Source organism: Priceomyces carsonii (assembly GCF_900007245.1).
Source record: "Priceomyces carsonii strain CBS4050 genome assembly, scaffold: Debaryomyces_carsonii_scaffold_7, whole genome shotgun sequence".
In the NCBI taxonomy this organism is placed as follows: domain Eukaryota; kingdom Fungi; phylum Ascomycota; class Pichiomycetes; order Serinales; family Debaryomycetaceae; genus Priceomyces; species Priceomyces carsonii.
The window spans coordinates 445,293-464,483 of NW_026946680.1; the positions used below are offsets into that span (position 1 = coordinate 445,293).

The following is a 19,191-nucleotide window of genomic DNA, read 5'->3' on the forward strand; positions in this document are numbered from 1 at the left end:
CTTTATAAAGGGCATGGAAATCTCTATATTATCAACAAGTCCCCGGAACACGGCTATGAACAAATGGAATAGCGAAAAAAAAAATTACTTTGTTACACAAATACTGAATCGCGAGTTGATCGAGGTATTAAGAGCCTCCTAGAAGCCAACCTAGATATCAAGTGGTGAAACTGGATATATAATTGATTAACCCATATAACCTGCGGGGTGAGTAGGGTAAGTTAGCGGAGTTTGGCTTTAGTGGGAACACTTGCTAATGCTAACACTTCTCTGTGTTAACTCCGTAAAATCGCTTTCAAATGGGGTCCTTTGGATCGCACCTTTGTAGAATGCTCGATCTAACGGTTTAGAAGCCGGCATAAAAGCCGACATCCCGTTCATAACCGGTGGATTTCTTTTGTCTGTTTTTCTTTTTCTTTTTCTTTTTTCGTACGAGGTCACCGGCGATGTAACCGACGTTTGTGGCTAGAAAATTACTTTTGCGCGTCAAATACACTAGGCAGGAAAATCAACTGTTTATAATGTCTAAAGTGATTTAAATACATATATATGTATAATGAGTTGTACAGAAATTCTTAATGTGCAAGAGATAAGCCATATATCACTTGACATTAAGAGGACTACTTGCGGTGAGTAGGGCTCAACTGGGTTGGTGTAATGTTGCCAGAAAGACGTCGATGATTTTCATCCGAGATTCGGGATGCGCGCTCATAGTTGGCTGCGAAATCCTCCATTGCAATTTCCTCCGTGTGTAACGTTCCGTTAAGATCATCCATAGTATCATTGGACAAGTTATAAGCATCTATAAAGTCATGATTATTATCGTAGTAGGTACTTGGAACCTTATGTTTTCTTTTGAAAATATTGATGATTGAATTTCTTTGAGGAGATTTTTGTGTGCCGGTGAATGAAGTCGACCTAGGTGAAGAAATACTAGGAGAGCTCGGCGGTACATATCGCTGATAAGTCTTTGCTGGAGACTTGAGATTCTCGGGGTCCGCTTTATTATTGGACGCTATATCTTTAGAAAAGACTGTTGACTCCGACCTATTTTGATTCATGCTAATTCTCTTGACGACTTCATTACTGTATTCACTAATCTTGGGTCTATTAGGATCCGTTGGATCATAGTTTTCAGGGTAGGCATCAAAGTCCCCACGATTTACACATTCTCTAATAAGGTCGATATCCTTTGGAAAGATTACTTTTTGAAGAAAGTCGTATGTAACTCGAGGAAGTAAACACACAATCACTCCGATAAACGAGCAAGCCCAAAAGCCAGTACTTCCAAACATTTGTGGCGCCGCTTTGTAGAATTCTTGAGAATATGTTGAGGTGGTCCACAAACCCGTCCATGTATATATGATCAAGATTGACAATGCGACGATCAAAGATGATAGCCAATCCCATCTATACTGATGCAACAATATATAAAGATTGCAAGCAATACAAGAGATACATGTAACAACAATTCCTATCCAAAACCTGTGATCAATTGGTAATCCATTCATCCCTTGAAACGATTTGTAATACATCAAATAGGGAAAGAAAAAAGAAATAACTGATTGATAAGTTGCATCGATCGTATACCACCAAAACTTAGTTTGAGTCCACTCGCTCCTCGTGATACCTGTTCGGTAAAGCTGAGGAACCAATAATGAGACTTTTGCACTAGTATCCTGATCAAAGACTGCCAAAAAGATAATGGGCAATGATGTGAATGCCAAATTATAAAACATCAAGTAAGTGTACTCGAAAAGATATGAACCATCAAAATCATTATAAATTCCATACCAAAATAAAGCTAATGAAAAAATAACGTTCTTATAGAAGAAACTTGGAATCATTTCACTAAATCTCTTATAAGACCATCTTCCATGAACTAGTAATAGTCTTACTAAGTAACGGAACTGACCAACCGCATAATCTGACGACATTGCAGCTTGCCTTCCTTCTTCACCAGCAATACCAACGCCCACGTCAGCAGCCTGAATCATTGCGACGTCATTTGAGCCATCACCTATCGCTAATGTCATGACATCCAAAGAATCCTTGACTAGTTTAACAACTGCGGCCTTTTGGGCAGGAGATACTCGGCAGCAAAGAACTGCTTTGCAATGTTTACATAAAAGGAGAAATTTTCTCCTGGTATCAGGATCTGATAATACAATTTTTAGAGCATCACCATCAATCACGACACCGTATCCATCGCTTGGTGGAGTATGGTCATCCATAGCCTCATCCAACTCTTCAACTGTTCCGTTATTGCCGAAGTGTTTGGATAAATAATAAGTGACAAGTCTGTTAACTAACTCGCTCTCCAGTAATTCTTCCATTATTTCAACCTTCATCGATTCTTCTTTCGACAAGTGGCACTTTAATATTAATAATTCCATTTCATTAGCAAGTAGGTTACAGGAAAATCCTATATTGATGGCAGTTTCAACTTTATCACCAGTCAAAACCCATAACTTAATACCAGCTTGACCCAAAATGGATATCGAGTCAGGGACGCCATCTTGAAGTCTATCCTCAATAGCCGTTCCACCAAGCAATATCAACTCTCTTTCTACGGAATCTGCGACCTCCTCCATTTTTTCCTCTCTATTGTCCAAAGAAGATGCTGCTGCCTGGTGCCTCTTATTCCACTCGGTATATTGGGTCCATGTTAGCTCCCTCTGGGCAATACATAATGTTCTTAAACCTTCAGTTGCGAATTCCTCCAAGTGTTTCGCAGTTTGATTTAAGAGCGTCCTATCATTTGACTTTGATAAACGATTATATATTACTGAATCTGCACCCTTGCACATGAGAATTGCTTTCGGTTCTCCTCCAGGGTTCTCAGGTGGGACCTTGATAATAGCGCTCATTCTCTTTCTTGTTGAGTTGAACTCTAACGTGTTGAGAACTTGGTAGTTTTTACTTTCACCTTGAAAATCGACCAGCACGCCTTTCTTTGTGTTTCCAGTGAAAGCAAAACCAACAGCCCTTGCTGTGCCTACCAATGCAGCTTCATCTGGCGACTGTGCTTTTAAAAGCATCTTATCGTCATTTTTAGGATCTGCTTCTGTTAAGACGGAATGGCAAAGGGCTAGCACCAGCATAAAATGTTCATTCGCATGTTTCTGCTCTTCACCTTGTGATCCCTTGAGCGCTTTTGCAAACTCCGAAGAAACAAAAGTCAACTCATCGTGATAACTTTTTGTTGATTGCGAGATATCATCTAAAATACTCATCATTTCTTCTTTGTCTTTGCCAATCAACTCCTTCTCCGTGGCAGCTTCAGTATCCACATCAACACCTTGTCTCTTCCTCAATCCTGCTAAGGCTTCGGTATAAGCCCTGCCATAGCTAACTCCATTAATTGTACATTTCTTAAATTCCATTATATTCTGTGTTAGTGTACCTGTCTTATCACTAAACACGTACTCAATTTGCCCTAAGTCATCAGATATATTCCAAGATTTCGGTGTGCAGGGGTAATCTAACGGTTCATAGTACATCCTTATATCTGAATAAATAAAAAATGCTTGTGCCGTTTTAATAATTTCGATCGTGATATACAAGGAAATCGGAACCAAAGATTGATATAGGATAACAGCCACGAAAAAACTTACCAAACCATTTAAGGCGGGGGTACCTGCAATTGTGCCGAATTCATAAAAATCTCGAGAGACATGGTTTGATCGATAATAGATACCATTAACAAGACCTGATACGAAACACAATAGAAATAAAAGGATGAAGTTTAAGTACACATAGTAATTTAATTCACGAGAAATTCGAGACTGTTTTGTTGGAGTTACACCTGCATTTATCATAATTTTAGTATCCGATCCAGTAAATACAACCACCCCAATTACCCACTTAGTATTCCTCAAAGAGCAGCCTCTGAGAAGCAAGTTATTTATTGTAATCGCTTCCTGTTGTTCGCCATCGTCGCCGTATCTTAAATTACCTTCATACGAATATAAGTTTGGATGAGGACCCTCACTTTCGATCTCAAAACTTCGAGCCATCAAGTCATCTGCCTTTTTTATCTCATGTTCAACAGAACCATATTTTAGAGCCTGCCTAACTTTCAAGTTTGTTTCACCATCTAGATTTTTCGTTTCAACATAGCAGCAGCCATCTTCGTCACTTGTGGATAATATGGCCACATCAGCAGGTATCTCGTCGTTGTTGTAAATTCTAAGCACATCTCCCACTTTAACATCTTTCCAGTACTTCTTAGCAAATTTCATGGTTCTATGACGGTCAAATTGTTTTGACCCACGATGCAGTTGAAATGATTTCCTAACTCTATCTCTAAATGGGTCTTCCAAGCTATTTCTATAATCGTTTAAATCTGAATCAAAAGATTTTTTGTTATTATGCTCAGGGTTGTTATTTTCCTCATTAAATCTCTCCCTCTCTTTGCGGGCTCTTCCTTGTTTCGTGAAATTTGTGTTAATTTTGTCGATCGTTTTGAATAAGAGTCTTGAATTGGCTTTCTTAAATTGCCTCCATAATGAGATTTTTTCATCATTAATATTGGCATTCTCATAGACATAGCCTGTGTCGGAGTCCGACACCTGAGTTAATATATGTGTGATTTGATTATTTACTTCCAAGTCTGAAACCGTACGTCTTGAATCTTCGATTGCATCTTTTATAGCTGTGATAATAACAATACATATTAATGGTACGGCCGATAACACAGGACTAGGCACGCCAAAAATTCCAAAGGCACCCAATATAATAACAGCAAGGAAATAAATATTGGCAACATTGTGAAGAAATTGATTCGTAATGTTCTTAGGGAGAAAACTAAGAGGAGTGTACTTGGTTGTTCTGATTTTATTTCGTGGATAGTTGGTAAGTGGCTTTCCAGTTTCGGGGTCTAGCAATTCGTTCTTTAACACTCTATTAAAAACAACTGTTCGTTTTTCAGATTTGCGATCGGCAGGGTCACCTTCTTCCTCATCGTTGTCGTCTTCGTCTCTATCGGTGTCATAGTCATCAATTATAGATTCTGCGCTACTTGGCTTTCTGATAACAGAATTATTTCGGTCAGTCGAACGATGTGAATGGCTTGGGTGACGTAAAATCTTTTTTAAAGTCTTAGACCTGTTAACTTTCTCCTTCATGGGTCTTCCCTTTTTATTTCTAGTAGTACCCCACCTATGTCTTTTCATTGTTGATTCTTTCCTTTCTAGAGCGGAGGAACCTATATCGGAATCCTTTGAAGAAGAAGAATGAGGTTCAAGGTCAGTTGTATATATGATGTCATCAGGAAAGTGGGGCGATTGAGGTCTACTTCCATCATAAATCTCATTTTCCATGATAACATTTTCATCCATGAAAGGGGAACCAAATTTATTATGATGATGGAGCTTCGAAGATGCGGCTGAGGAGCTCGTAGTTGGCGGTGTAGATGCCGACAGGGAATCAGGCAATCTGAACCTTAATGACGTTTTCCTGCTCGGTTTAGGACTGGCGGAGCTTCTACTTTCAATATTTAAATCCGGAGTAGGTTGGCCACTAAATCCCCCATCAGTGTCATGATCCAATATATGCGGCAGTCTAGTAGAAAAGAAAGAGTCACCACTAGCATCACTTTGATTTCTATGAACTGAACTTCGGTGAGTTTGATCACTAGCCTTTCTCTGTCCCTTGATCTCGCTGCTCAAACTAATTGCTGAGGTATCCGAGACATAGCTATTATTGGAAAAGTTATAGCTCCTATCCTCTTCCCCCGACATTGGGTACTTATGATATTTTCTTTATTAATCAGCTTTATGGATCTATAATAATCACCAGAATCAATTTTACTTGACAGACAATCGCAGGAGTATACCGAAATATGAACGCAATTAAATAGATGTAGCTCCGTCTAATACGATATCCAGTGATTTATTGGTATACTTGTCAAGCGTTCAGATGTAAAAGTAGTCTCTAATGTTTAAAAGTTTACTTAATAGAAAGAAAACTAAATTCCGTTCAAACAGAAATGGAAGTGATGTATCGTGAGGCGATCTAACTTTAGACAAAAAAAAAAAAAATTTAGACCGGAAGGGGGTGGTTGTTTAACGCGTTTTGAGCTAAATATAAATCGAAAGTCACTAATCAAACAGAACTATACTTTCACAATGAAATGAATCTACTGATTTGCGAGTCAGTTTAGATATATATTTTAGTAAAAGGTGCTCTATTCAAGTGACCTTTTCCAGAGCAGCCGGAAGCTCTGGATGTGAATCTCCGAGCCGATATATATTTCGCTCATACTGAAACATAAAACAAAAAGAGGTGTAATTTTTTAAACATGGCTTATTTAAATGCTTATTCGAACCCGCAGTCCTTACTTTTTAACTCTATTATTCTGTAACTTGCAAATGATTCTATTGATAATCTTTAGAGGAAGCAAGTTCTAAGTATTTTTTACAATGATTAAGGAACGCAGAGGTGAATAGTAGCTTACTAGTCATTTAATAAAGCGGAATTTATATTATATAGCTAAAGCGAACTTTCTTTTGTCCTCAGAGTTGTTTCATATCCTTCAGTTTATGAAAAATTGTGCTCTCTGCTTTCCCATCGTGATCATAATAGCTAACTTTACTTCTGCTCAAAGTACCTCATAAACCGTGCTTATTTGAACCTACACAATTAAAACCGATAGTATTTCGCTGTTATTCATACTAAATCAGTTAATTTTAAAATACAGAAAGGAATGACAGGTTGAAACAGCTTTATATAATTTATTCAGCTGGCATGGCATACTTTCTTGTCCACTCCTTCGCCACCTCTACCGCTTTCTTCTCGTCTTTCTTCCAATCTTCAGCAACATCATTTGCCAAAGGATCATCCGGATTTGGCGCTCCCAATAGCGCTTGGATTGATAACAATATGGTCCTTATTTGCAATGCGGGGCTCCAGTTGTCCTTTAGAACGTCCAAACAAATCCTACCTAATCTATCAATGTTTGGATGGTAAATTTTTGTCAAGAATCTCACTTTTGGAGCACACATGGGATAATCATCTGGTAAATATAATTCTAGCTTGAAATTTCCATCTGCGTATGGTGACGACGAAGGACCCTCTATAGTAACTTCAAAGTATCTGAGATTTTCTTCAGACGGTATAGCAGTGATTCCAGGAACTGGATCCAATGTGAGCCTTTCTGTTTCTTTTATTATTCTCTTGGGTAAAGCAGCCATTTGGAACAAATATCTTAATATAATAATAGATAATCAGTCAATTTCTCCCTGATATTAAGTTAATTAGAGTCCACCTGACTTTATAAAAGTCGTGTGATTTCCGGTATTCATATTAATCAGGAATAGTTGTTTTTTTCTTTTCATATTTATTAACATTTACTATGCCCCAAAAGTTGAATCACACTCCATCTCTTCTACAAAGAGTCATTGCTAGTACATTGGCTGTGGGTGCTGGTATCTGGTTTTTGCTGAGGGTGGGTAAGGATTTCCAATATATCAAATTTGAGCCTCATACACCAGAGGAAGTTGAACGCAGAAAAAGAGAGCATGAAGGATTAAGCATAAAGTACCTTGATACCCGGACGCTAGAATATACACCTGAAGCCAAGCAACGTCTAGAAAAAATGATTGAGGCTAAGAGTCGAGAATCCGATGACAGTGACAAATAATGTTAGTATCAGTATATAAAGCTTGTCAAGACTCGAATTATGCAGGTAGTTGAATTCAAACTGTTCATTCATGAAATTTAGCGAGCTGTCTCTATTATAAATGCTTATGATATAGAAACAGAAGGTAGTCTGGCGTAACGTTTTTGTACATATTTGAATTAAAATGAAGCTTTAGCCACTATCTTAAAGAGTGCAAAGCCAACTTTTAAGCTGACAGACATCTCCCTGTAAATTTGATGAAGCTGGATACGTAATCATATGCGATATTTAATCTTTATTTCACTTCAACTTGGTGCCATCTATGGCTAGTTTGAAGCAAAAGCATCTGAGGCAAGTGCTAAACTATTTGGTAATCTGATTGCTGACTACATGACCCTGAATTGAAATTTTTCGAACTTTTGATTCGGACAAATTAGCATATATTACACATGGCATTTGATAAAGATAAGCAATCTCAGTTATGTAAGGAGTCAAGTTCTTTTTGTAATGGGAAGCTTTTCTACACTTTAGATTTAATTCAATAATTCAAATTTGGTTTACATTTAAAAATCAGGCATATATAGGGGCTAGCTTTTTCGGTATCTTGTTCTACTAAACCACCATTTACTTTTATGTGATAAAGTCTGACTTGAGAAACTAAAGATTTCGTTTGGGGCAAGTAGAGGTGGTAATACGTTGAGATTCAATATGCACTCTTATTATAGGGCAAGAATTTGCGCGCGAGCCTGATCTGGTCTTCCTCCATCCACTTTATCTTATCGATCTTCATATTTTTTATTGAGAAATACATCATAAATGTATACGCTATTGAACTTGCATTTAACATCTCCTCTAACTGTATGAAGTCCTGAGCCAGGCCATTACAATCTGTTATCGTTAAGGTCGTTCCATATGGTGCTTTGGTTGAGAGTTGATATGTGGATCACAGAGTGCGGTAACGTTTTTTATTTGGATTTTTTTCGTGTTTTCAAAATGAAATCATATATAAAATTAATAAAGTTCAAGATTCAAAAGTAAGAAAAAAGCTATCGTAGATTAAACAGAGCGACTCTTTGTAGGTTCAAACGGCATAAGTAAAGCAAGGAAAGCAAGAAACCCGATACATGCCCCACAGACCCAAATTGGGATCGACGACCCAGATTGTTGACCGTAATAATAGACTACAGGAGCCAATGATCCTGAAATTCTGCATGATACTAGTGCTAGTGATGTGCCAGTACCTCTCGCTTGTGCTGGGAAAATCTCTGGAGTATAAGCATATAAGCAGCCATAGTAAATATTGACAAAAAAATACGTAGCTGAAGCAAATCCAGCATCCCCTTTTTGAGTCCTGACAGTTGTGTAGGCAAAAAGTATGGCCATTGCGCAAATAGCACCAATGGCCATGGTACCTCTACGCCCTACCTTTGGAATTAAAATCATCAAACCTCCAACCATGGGACCAAATATCCCAACAAAGTTGCTTATTGCAGAATTTCGATAAACAATATAAGTTGAAGAACCAGTATTTCCACCATGGAGTCCAATATATATGTATAAGAAGTTATAGAATGTCGAATAAGATATGCCAATTAAAAACCATGAAAAGAGAACTAAGAAACTTGACCACGCTACCAAACGTGTTGAAAATAAAATCTTGACATGTGCTTTAATTTGAGCAATTGAATTTTTCAACTTACTTTTATCCGCTTGATGATGGGATATAATATCTCCACAATCTTTCAACTGCTCAACAGTTAAATTAAAGGGTCTCTTATACTTTTCAGCTACTCTTCTTAATGATTCAACGGCCTCTTCATCTCGTCCATTAGATACCAAGAATTTCGGTGTTTCATCTAGTTTGAAAGCAAATAACCTCAAGAGGGCTCCTGCCATAACTATTCCTGAGTTAACATACCAACAATACCTCCAACCTTTGTTTAAATGTGAAGGACAACTTCCAGATGAAACATCGCAGCTATACTTAGGTATGAAAGCCCAAGCTACTAGTACTGCAATTGTTTGACCCACGCCCCACCAAGCAGCAAGGAATGTTGTCAACCATTGGTATTTGAAAGGCAAATATTCTAAGAAAACAGTCACGTCCATAGCAATATTACCTCCAGCCGAAAAAGAGTTCAAAAATAGAAAAATACAATAAGTTGCATACGAACTCATTCCTCCAGTAATGAACCCAAACAATGCAGCAAAAAATAAAGAGAGATTAAAAGCCCACTTCCTACCAATCAAGTCTCCTCCAAAACCCCAAAAGACAGAACCACAAATCAAACCAACGTAAAATATTTCTGTAGCAACAGGATATGATCTTCCAAATTGAAAATCAACATATGTTTTGACAGAACTCTGAATCATTTCCAATTGTGAATCTGCTGAGTATCCAAATCCAGCAATACAGAAAAGTTTCAAGTGGTACCAAGTGAAGCCTATTTCATCTATAGCTTCATTAATTAAAAACATTTTCCTAGCCAAAATAGGATCATCGCCTTCCACTTGAGTTAGATCGTGACGCTTCAAGTTACGAATACTTAATTCTTCTTCTTCATCATAACTATCCAATATATTGTCGTTGAATATTCTCTCGACATTGGTGTCTACTGCATCACCTTTTATTTTTAGGTCTATGCTACCCATATTTCGAATGAAGTATTTTATGATATCTTGAGTAATTCAGTTCTTGGTTTTTTTGACAATTTATTCTTTTGATTCAACAGAATATGATGACGACTTCTTATAGATTTCCTCGCTTACATGAAGTTGCCTTATCCTTTGATTAAAAAAACTTGATACGATTATCGCTTGTTATAATCTTTTTTGCTTGATATGGTCGTATCTTCGGAGAAAGCCTGCCTACGTGGCTGCAAATGAAATCTGAGACCTCTGGGTCGCCGAGGGTTACTTTCTAGGATGTTTACGATATACCATATTCTACGTATATCTGCGGCAACTGCAGATAAGTCTTATTATTCTTTATCTGGATATACGTTCGGGATATTTTTCCTTGATTTGGTGACCGCGACGTTTGATTATCATTCCCGCCGTTCAATAATTTGATAGCGCGCTTAGAATAGTCTCTATTGTTGAGAACCGATCTAGTAATAACCGATTATCTAAAAAGACCTCAGTAAGACTTCTCAGCAAACTATATTAAGTAAAAGCGCTCTTTTGAATTCTTATAGAGCCAAATATTCGAGGAAGCTCGCGGAAAAGTAATGGCATTCAATATTAGAGGAACTGAAAAGACAAGGGAATTCGACATAGACGAATTGCCTGTCAAACAAACCAAACTTGAAGATGTGGTGATTACAATGCTGGATGGTTGTAAGCTCTATGCGCATATTTGGTTACCATTAGAAGCCGAAAGAGGAGAAAAGAAAGTTGGTACACTTGTGGAGTATATACCCTACAGAAAAGATGATAATACAGCGATGCGAGATAGCATCCGACATCCATTTTATGCAGGTAATGGATTCGCATCCATAAGGATAGATATGAGAGGTTCTGGGAGTTCAGATGGGCTATTACTTGATGAGTATTTAAAGCAAGAACAAGACGATTGTTTAGAATGTTTCGACTGGATTGTATCTCAGAAATGGTCAAATGGAGCAATAGGTATGTTTGGAAAGTCTTGGGGAGGATTTAATTCATTGCAGGTTGCGGCAAGGCAGCATCCAGGACTTCGAACCATAATTACATTAATGTCAACAGATGACAGATATTCGGATGATGTGCATTATAGAGGTGGGTGTGTTTTGGCTTCCGACATGCTATGGTGGGGATCAACGATGTTGGCGTTCAACGCTAGGCCCCAGGATCCTAAGATAGTGGGGCCATCGTGGAAACAAGATTGGTTGGAGCGTTTAAAAGTACCACCGTTTGTTACCAAATGGCTCTCACATCAGAGGAGAGATTCTTATTGGAAGCATGGGTCCATTTGTGAAGACTACAGTAAGGTCACTATTCCTGTTTTAGCTGTAGGTGGGTGGCGAGACGGCTACACCAGTGCTGTTTTCCGCATGTGTGAGAACTTGCCCAATAAAGATTCCGTAGGAGTAGTCGGGCCATGGGTTCATGAATATCCAGAAGTAGCCGAACCTTCTCCAAAGATAGGATTTCAACAGCTTTCAGTAAATTGGTTTCGTAAATATCTCGAGCCTGATGTGCACAGCGATTTTAAAATCCCTAAAATGACTGTTTATGTTCAAGAACCTTGTGAAATCAATGATTCTTATCTGTATAGACCCGGGAAATGGATTTCCTTAAAAAATTTACAGAAAAAATCCATTTCGCTTAAATTGAATGATGACCGAAAACTAATTAGCAGTGATACTTTGCCCAAGCTTAACATAGATTTTACCGGCTCTTTAGATCATGGGATGTTTAGAGGTGTATTTTGTCCATTTGGGTTCAAAGGAGATTTTCCTACAGATCAGCGTATAGAGGACGCAAAGTGTTTGACATTTGACTCTGACGTCTTGGAAGACTCACTAAACTTGGTAGGCGAGCCCTATCTTAAGCTTCAGATTTCATCCGACAAGCCATTAGCAAATATTTCTGTAAGATTGAATGATATTTATCCTTCAGGAGAGTCGGTATTAATTTCATGGGGTATGCTTAATCTTAGTCATAGAGAGTCTCATGAATTTCCGAAGAAGCTAGAGTTATTCAAAATTTACGATATAGCAATCAAGCTAGACGTATTAGGTGTTGAGATTAAAAAGGGGCATAAAATCCGAGTGGCATTGTCTCCCACAGATTGGCCACTGCTGTGGCCAACACCAGAAACCCCAACTTTAACTTTATTTTCAGGAGAGTTGGAATTACCTGTTCTAAACGAGGAGAGTATCACAGACGCGCCTCATTTTGAGGGACCATCAATAGTCAAGAGCTGTGAGATTAATATGTTGAAAAATTTTGAAAGAAGAAAGCAACTGAATTATGATTTCTTCAATGATACTTGGGAACTTACCGATACCCTTGACTCTGGGTCCATCAACTTGCCTTCAGTTGGCAATGCTAGTGGTATTACTTTCAGCAGCCTAAATACAAATACCTGGAAAATAAAACCTTATGACCCATTATCAGCATTTACACAGAGCGATTATACTTTGACTTACGAAAGGGGTCATGATTGGAATATCAAGATAGTTACACGCTCGTCATTGAGTTCGGATAAGAATAGTTTCTTTCTAGTGAATGAGCTAGAGGCTTATGAGTTTGACAAAGAAATATATAGAAAAGTTTGGAAAGATACTATCCCAAGAGAGTTTGTTTAATTTCCTCCACTCCGAGTTTTCTTCAAGTCAGAAATGATATATCACAATTACCTATTAGCTGAGAAACACCTTAACTCAAGATGCACCTTCTTACCTCGATATAGTTTCGATATTCAAGTTGATTGGATATTATCATGACTTTCTAACTTTATGCGACGTTTATTTCGATATCCGGGATATAGATGGCTATGCAAATAGATTTGATCTGATGATATTGTGATTATAACTATTTAGAAGATATTCGCTGATAGAGCACATCATTGTCAACCAAGTTTTTGAATGTCTTACGTATATCAATTGTCATACTTCTCATACATAGGTGAAATGAAATTCTCGCGTAAATTCTTTATATACCGGAGTAACACCTTTTAAATGCCTAACACGGCTTTATTTCAATGCATCAAGACACTAGGTAAGAGGCTCTGGAAGCATTAATTCATCGCTATCCGTTCGTAATTTTTTTTCATAAATTTGCATTGCAGCGTGTTGTTGTTATACTTTAACTCGTTAGTTTTGCTTGTACATGCTCTCTCTCTTTGATACTCGTCAATACGTTTGATACAGATCAAGTTTTCCGTCCTGCACAAATCCTAGGAGGAGAAGAGATGCGGCTCGATAGCCGTTTGGAGAATATTCAAAATAAGCGAAGCCTTGAGGGGTTAGAATATTTTCGACAACAAAGAAACCTTAATCACTTACCATTTCTGATTGATTCATACACATCTGATCTAGCACTTAAACTATCTATTTTAAAATCGTAAGCATATTTGAAAATAATTTTTGAATAAGGTTTTCTAGCGTCACATTTCCTAGCTCGTCTTTATTTTGCTTGAGTAAAATTTAGTACAACTCCTTTAGCAGACTCCCATCTTTGATAATTTTTTAACGCACATGATTGCTAAGAATCATCTCCGTGTTAACCAGATGCCAGCGGTGGTGCCACCAATTTGGATTCTGATATTTGTTCGAACGTGGAAAATGATTAAGTGTAATATACGCTGAAGGGATATTATCTATAGACCACGATCGAGAACGCTATAGTGGTTCTAGCTCAAATATCTCATGCCTAGCACAAATCCATTGAGCCATGCAGCTCTTCTTCTTCTTCTGCTTTATTTCGGCATCCTCATCTTCTCCCCTCGTCTCAATCTCATCTACATAGTATCTGATTCATTAATAATGTGGGGAGATGTGTATCTTTGCACATATCTGTACTCCTTTAGGTTTATTGCTAACCTGATTGTGCGTCCATTCGGCTCTCTGGGTGCCTCGAGTGCCTTTTGCGCATTCTTACAGTTTGCACGCACAAACCCGCATAGTTTACGACTGGAAAAATTGCATGTGTCAACATAGTAAGGATGTCAGACTTAACTATAGGTAAAGGGGCGGTATATAGGTTTCCTCATCTGTAAGAACGTTGGTTCCTTTGCTGCTTGCATACTCTCCACTTTCCAGAAAAGGTTTATTTGTCATGAAACAAACATCATAACCTTCCCTGATCAGGCAAAAGAGGAGGTTTGCAGTTTGGCCTAATTAGTCCATATCATGCAGTCAATTTTCCTGAGGAGGAACATTCATGCATTCAACTAAACACAAAGGGAAAAACAAAGAACTTAATCACTTTTTACATCATGATTTCAAGATCACAATAAAAGGTTACCCCCATGATCATATGAGAGCCATAGAAGAATCATTAGTTATTTGCCTTCTTCAAGGTCAATTGGAGTGCTCAGATAGATGAGTTTTAGGAAAAGAGGTGGTTTACAGTTTAACTTGTGAACATGCTGATCCCCCGCGAAAAATCGGTTCGACTAGTGTAAAAGCGAGATCATACAGAAAAAAAATTCATATGATTAAGGTTTTATTTTTTTGAGAAACATGGAATGGCAACAGCCACATAGAGTATGTATCGTTTATTTCTAAGTCTGCCCCAATATGCAAGGTCTATGTAACCAATTAAGAGACAAGTAAATTTATAATCACTTGCAGATGCAGAGTGCCTAGTTGGGAAGACTGATTGTACTAACAAAGGTCTCCTCGAAGGTCAGTATTACCCATGAGCAAACGCAACACAGGACAATTAGCTATTGGGGGGTTCTTTTGTTCCCTTACGATTAAGATAAATACCCTTCGATATCCCTGCTTCGGACTATTACACTTTATTCTCTTTTTCTCTACTCTGTGATCATTTTGCTTTCATTTTATACCCAGATACCCAATGGAAGTTAAAAGGTAAGTTTGACATGTTGCTGAATCACCAACTGTATCCCTATTTCAAAAATACAGATGACTAACTTCTTAAGATCAACTGAGGTGTTACCTCCTGCCAATGGCAAAAAATTATGGAGAGTCAAGAGATCTACCGGCAGTGGAAAAGTATCGAACCCAGATCAAACTAACAGTTCTAATGAATGTTTACAGAATTCCCTTAAGATTTCCGCAGCTGGAAATCAGTATTCTTTAAAGAGGTCTCCTTTGAGAAGGCCTAAGAATAAGCCAGGTATGCCAAAAGATTTTGTCTTTGTCGACTTATCGCCAATCAAGACAGAGAGCGAGATGTCAGATGAAGATTCTGTTGCAGAATCTCAATTTTCATCTCCAGAAAGCGCGGTTGAGAGATCGACTTTTGATAATCAGCATTTGAACGACAGCCTTAGTTCGATAAGCTCAGATGATGACTCTATGTTCTCTGCTGCCTCAACGACGTCAATTTCAGAACCTTCGCATTTCCAGAGTATGGATGCTCTTGATGCTTATATGCAGGCGCATCCTTCTCACGTTACCATGCTTGACGATCCAATGGGCTTGGGAATTACAGGCATCGATTGGAACGCAAATGTATTACAGCCACATAATGCTCAACAGTGTCATCAACAATCTCATTCCCATTCTAATACAGAATGCTCACAACTTGACTACAATCAGGCAATACAATTTCAGGAATTGCAACAACAGTTCAATCAACTGACTGTTTCTGCTTCTGGCCTCCCATCTCCAGCCGAATCAGAGTCTAAGTTTTCGCCTATTCACATAAGATCGAAATCTACTAGTGATGTTCGTCAAAAGAAAAAATCAGGAAATACATTTCAATTTAAACAATATAACGGTCCGAATGCACCCAAGAGAAGTAAGCCTCAATTGAAACACAGGCATACAATTTCTGAACCCTATAAGGGCAAAGCGTCATATAAAGCCAAATCTCGTTTTGAGACTTCCAAGAACAATTTTTGCTTGGAGGACTTTATGTTATTGAATGATCAGTTACAAATTAACTTGAGAAACGAAAAATTAAATGGAAGAGAGCAGGCTTCTTTCATGTATTCGCCAATCTCCGAACCATCTCATTCAGATGATAAACTGTTAAATGGACCAATGAATTTGGACAATTCCTTATTTAACTGCAATTCATCTGATTATTTTATGACCCAAATTCCGGAATTTGATTTGGATGCGTTCGTCGCATTTTAAATTCCTTGTGTTTTAACGACTAACTTATTACTTTTTCTACCTATTATCATGATACCCCTTTAATTTCGGTTGAGTACCACTCGTGGTTTTTTATTTCGATCTTTACAAATCGAAATCACTTTTCAGCTTCAAGGCATTGTTTGCAATCCTGGAGCTCATCCTTTACCAATATTCGTGCCAAATTCATGGCTTTCATTATGCTTCGTGCCAGTTTCATGGCTTCCTATTATGTTTCGTGCCTATTTCATGGCTTTCATTATGTTTCGTGCCTATATCATGGCTTTCATTATGTTTCGTGCCTATATCATGGCTTCCTTTTATGTTTCACGCCAATTTCATGGCTTTATTACGTTTCGTACAACCGAGAAATAAACATTATTGTACCCATGTGAGGTCTTAATTTGAATTTCGGTTACTGTTTGTTTCTTATGCATATTCTGGGCTACAGTTGTTTTCGTTGCCTTCTTGAAAGGTTTTATTTATTGGCGCTTGATTTTACTGGTTCTCAATTTCGTTTTCTGATTCACATTTCATCAATCGGGTCTATTTAAAGAGGAACAATTTTCTGTTTTTGAAATACAATTCAGGAATTGCATTTAAATTATCTCCGAAGACGTTTTATCTTCTTCACGTTACTACAAGAATTCTATTTTTCGAATTATTATTATATCCGTTTTCTCGAGACCCTTTACTGGATCTCAATAGACATTTGCTTAGGTAAACTTTCAGATGTAGTTTTTGTCTTGCTTATGTTAGATAACTTAAAATAAAAAGGAACTTTCAAAGACCCTTTTGAATTTTTGAAATGACGTAGTAAATATCAATGATGTCTTGATCTGGAAAGAAGTAACAACCCCACAATTCGCTTATCTAAAACAAGAAACGACCCTTTTTACGGTTTCAGAGTTCTCTATTTATTGTGAAATGTTCTTCACGGACTAAATTGGTAATTTGAGTTTATTCTGACTTTCCTGAATAGGCTATTCATAAAATGCATGAATATTTCTCCTGACATATACTCATTCCCCAGATTGGAAATCAGCTTTGAGAGCTTAGGGATTCCTAATTTGGTAACTACAGTTAAGTTGTCCTTAAGGGTCCATTGTACTCTTAACATCTTTAATCTTTTTAAATACATTTTTTATACATATTTTTCTCAAGCTTACAGAATATCGAATTTTAATAAATTATTATGATAATTGCAAAAAAACACAAAAAAAAAAAAATAGAGTAGAGAAAAGAAAAAAAGTGACAATCCCCCACTTTGCATTATTCTAAACGAGAGTATCGCGTAGCAAAGATCTAAGTAAAGAAAAAAGAAATTCACCACCTTTCGTTGATTTTTTTTTGCACAAAACTTCATATTGGAACAATTCGTAAAATAATATGATAAAATGACTTATTAATGAAGAACCAGGATCCTGGTTCAAATATTATCTTGTTTGGAAATGAAATACGATTACGTGAATTATTTGAACTTTGGCTACTTTCTATAGAGTTTAGATACTTAGTCCAAAATTTTTGAGACGTAATTATCAGGAAATGTTATTGTCAGTCTTCAGCATCAAACTATCTCGAAGTTATCAGAGCTGTCGCTTAGCCGTTTTCTCTCAAGTGAATTAGTAGTAGACGTGCGTGCTATTTATCAGTGACCAGCGACAGCAAGATTGAATTTAATGTATTGCCTGGGATGGTATCATCTCTTAAAGTTTTATTACCATCTATATCTTTTATCCTACTAAGCAATTCTCTTAAGAGTTGATTGTTCTGTTCATGCTGTTCAGCCTGAAATCTATTGTTTGCCTCAAGAATATTGCAGCATTCATTCAATTGGTGTCGTATAATATCCTGTGTACTCTGAATAAGTCGTTTATTTTCTGTTTCATTAGTTTGTTGGAACTTGATATTGTCTTGAAGTAAAGTATCAAGTAGTTCGATCAATTGAGGTTTTCTATGATCCCCAGTCTTTGTTCCTTCAGACGCAAGTTGACTCATAAGGCTATTGATTTGGGTTCTAGTTTCTTCAACCTTTCGAAAAACTAAGTCCACAGGGCTATTCGTAGTGTGGTCTCTCATATTATGCACAACATAATTCTTCGGACTCGCTAAGGTAGAGTTGTTCTTGTCATGCGAATCAGAAGAGATAAGACTGACCCCTTTACCGGTCTTGATATTTTCACTCAATTCATTAAGCATAAGAATCGCATTCTCCAAGTCACTTTTCGAGCTTTCCCTCGTTAAGCTATTCAAAATTATTCCCAAGTCTTCTTCATGGCTTTTTTCCGATTTATTAACCCGATTTTCTCTCTTTTTTTTAGCATTTTTAATTGCGTTCGCTAACTGCCTTTGTAATGTCCTCACAGTAGGAACAACATTTCTCTCATTAGATTTTTCCTTGAATGTGTCTGAGAATTCTTTTTGTATTAGCTCCCATTTCTTTGACTGGCTCACTGACCTTTTACCAATATATTTGAATGGCTTTACTTCAACAATAAGGTATAAAATTAATTTCACCTCGTGGCTCGTTAGTTTTATTCTCTGGCCGCCCCTAAAATCAACAGAAGATCCCAAACTATCATCAGACGTCTCGCAGGATTGCCCTTCACTCGTATTGGCAGTCGACATGTTTTGGCTGAACTTGGTTTTCTCTGGTCTTAATCTTAAGTCTTCATTATCTTTTTTTTCAACTGAATCAATTTGCTGATTTGGATTTAAGAGTGAAGTAGAGAACTGTGTTTTTAAGGTTTCAGGATATTGCTGCGATCTCTCATGGTTTGATTCAGGCATCTCTTGTCTTTGCACTAG

General features: G+C 37.4%; 8 protein-coding genes across 8 annotated transcripts; 3 read left to right on the forward strand and 5 right to left on the reverse strand.

Moving 5' to 3' along the window:
• Positions 1-620: 620 nt before the first annotated feature.
• Positions 621-5,744, reverse strand: PRCAT00006051001 (aminophospholipid-translocating P4-type ATPase; the record flags this gene model as incomplete). Its single annotated transcript, XM_062956169.1, has 1 exon — positions 621-5,744. The coding sequence occupies one exon, from the start codon at positions 5,742-5,744 to the stop codon at positions 621-623; it is 5,124 nt and encodes a 1,707-aa protein (XP_062812699.1).
• A 993-nt stretch (positions 5,745-6,737) lies between these two features.
• PRCAT00006052001 (E2 ubiquitin-conjugating protein) lies at positions 6,738-7,196 on the reverse strand (the record flags this gene model as incomplete). Its single annotated transcript, XM_062956170.1, has 1 exon — positions 6,738-7,196. One exon carries the CDS (start codon positions 7,194-7,196, stop codon positions 6,738-6,740), a length of 459 nt encoding a protein of 152 aa, XP_062812700.1.
• Positions 7,197-7,357: 161 nt separating this feature from the next.
• PRCAT00006053001 (uncharacterized protein) lies at positions 7,358-7,645 on the forward strand (the record flags this gene model as incomplete). Its single annotated transcript, XM_062956171.1, has 1 exon — positions 7,358-7,645. One exon carries the CDS (start codon positions 7,358-7,360, stop codon positions 7,643-7,645), a length of 288 nt encoding a protein of 95 aa, XP_062812701.1.
• Positions 7,646-8,680: 1,035 nt separating this feature from the next.
• Positions 8,681-10,276, reverse strand: PRCAT00006054001 (uncharacterized protein; the record flags this gene model as incomplete). The annotated part of the gene is made up of 1 exon (XM_062956172.1): positions 8,681-10,276. The coding sequence occupies one exon, from the start codon at positions 10,274-10,276 to the stop codon at positions 8,681-8,683; it is 1,596 nt and encodes a 531-aa protein (XP_062812702.1).
• A 578-nt stretch (positions 10,277-10,854) lies between these two features.
• PRCAT00006055001 (CocE/NonD family hydrolase) lies at positions 10,855-12,918 on the forward strand (the record flags this gene model as incomplete). Its single annotated transcript, XM_062956173.1, has 1 exon — positions 10,855-12,918. One exon carries the CDS (start codon positions 10,855-10,857, stop codon positions 12,916-12,918), a length of 2,064 nt encoding a protein of 687 aa, XP_062812703.1.
• A 2,286-nt stretch (positions 12,919-15,204) lies between these two features.
• AGA1 (Aga1p) lies at positions 15,205-16,386 on the forward strand (the record flags this gene model as incomplete). The annotated part of the gene is made up of 1 exon (XM_062956174.1): positions 15,205-16,386. One exon carries the CDS (start codon positions 15,205-15,207, stop codon positions 16,384-16,386), a length of 1,182 nt encoding a protein of 393 aa, XP_062812704.1.
• Positions 16,387-17,317: 931 nt separating this feature from the next.
• Positions 17,318-17,524, reverse strand: PRCAT00006057001 (uncharacterized protein; the record flags this gene model as incomplete). The annotated part of the gene is made up of 1 exon (XM_062956175.1): positions 17,318-17,524. One exon carries the CDS (start codon positions 17,522-17,524, stop codon positions 17,318-17,320), a length of 207 nt encoding a protein of 68 aa, XP_062812705.1.
• A 500-nt stretch (positions 17,525-18,024) lies between these two features.
• On the reverse strand, positions 18,025-19,173 carry PRCAT00006058001 (uncharacterized protein; the record flags this gene model as incomplete). The annotated part of the gene is made up of 1 exon (XM_062956177.1): positions 18,025-19,173. One exon carries the CDS (start codon positions 19,171-19,173, stop codon positions 18,025-18,027), a length of 1,149 nt encoding a protein of 382 aa, XP_062812706.1.
• Between the last annotated feature and the right edge of the window lie 18 nt (positions 19,174-19,191).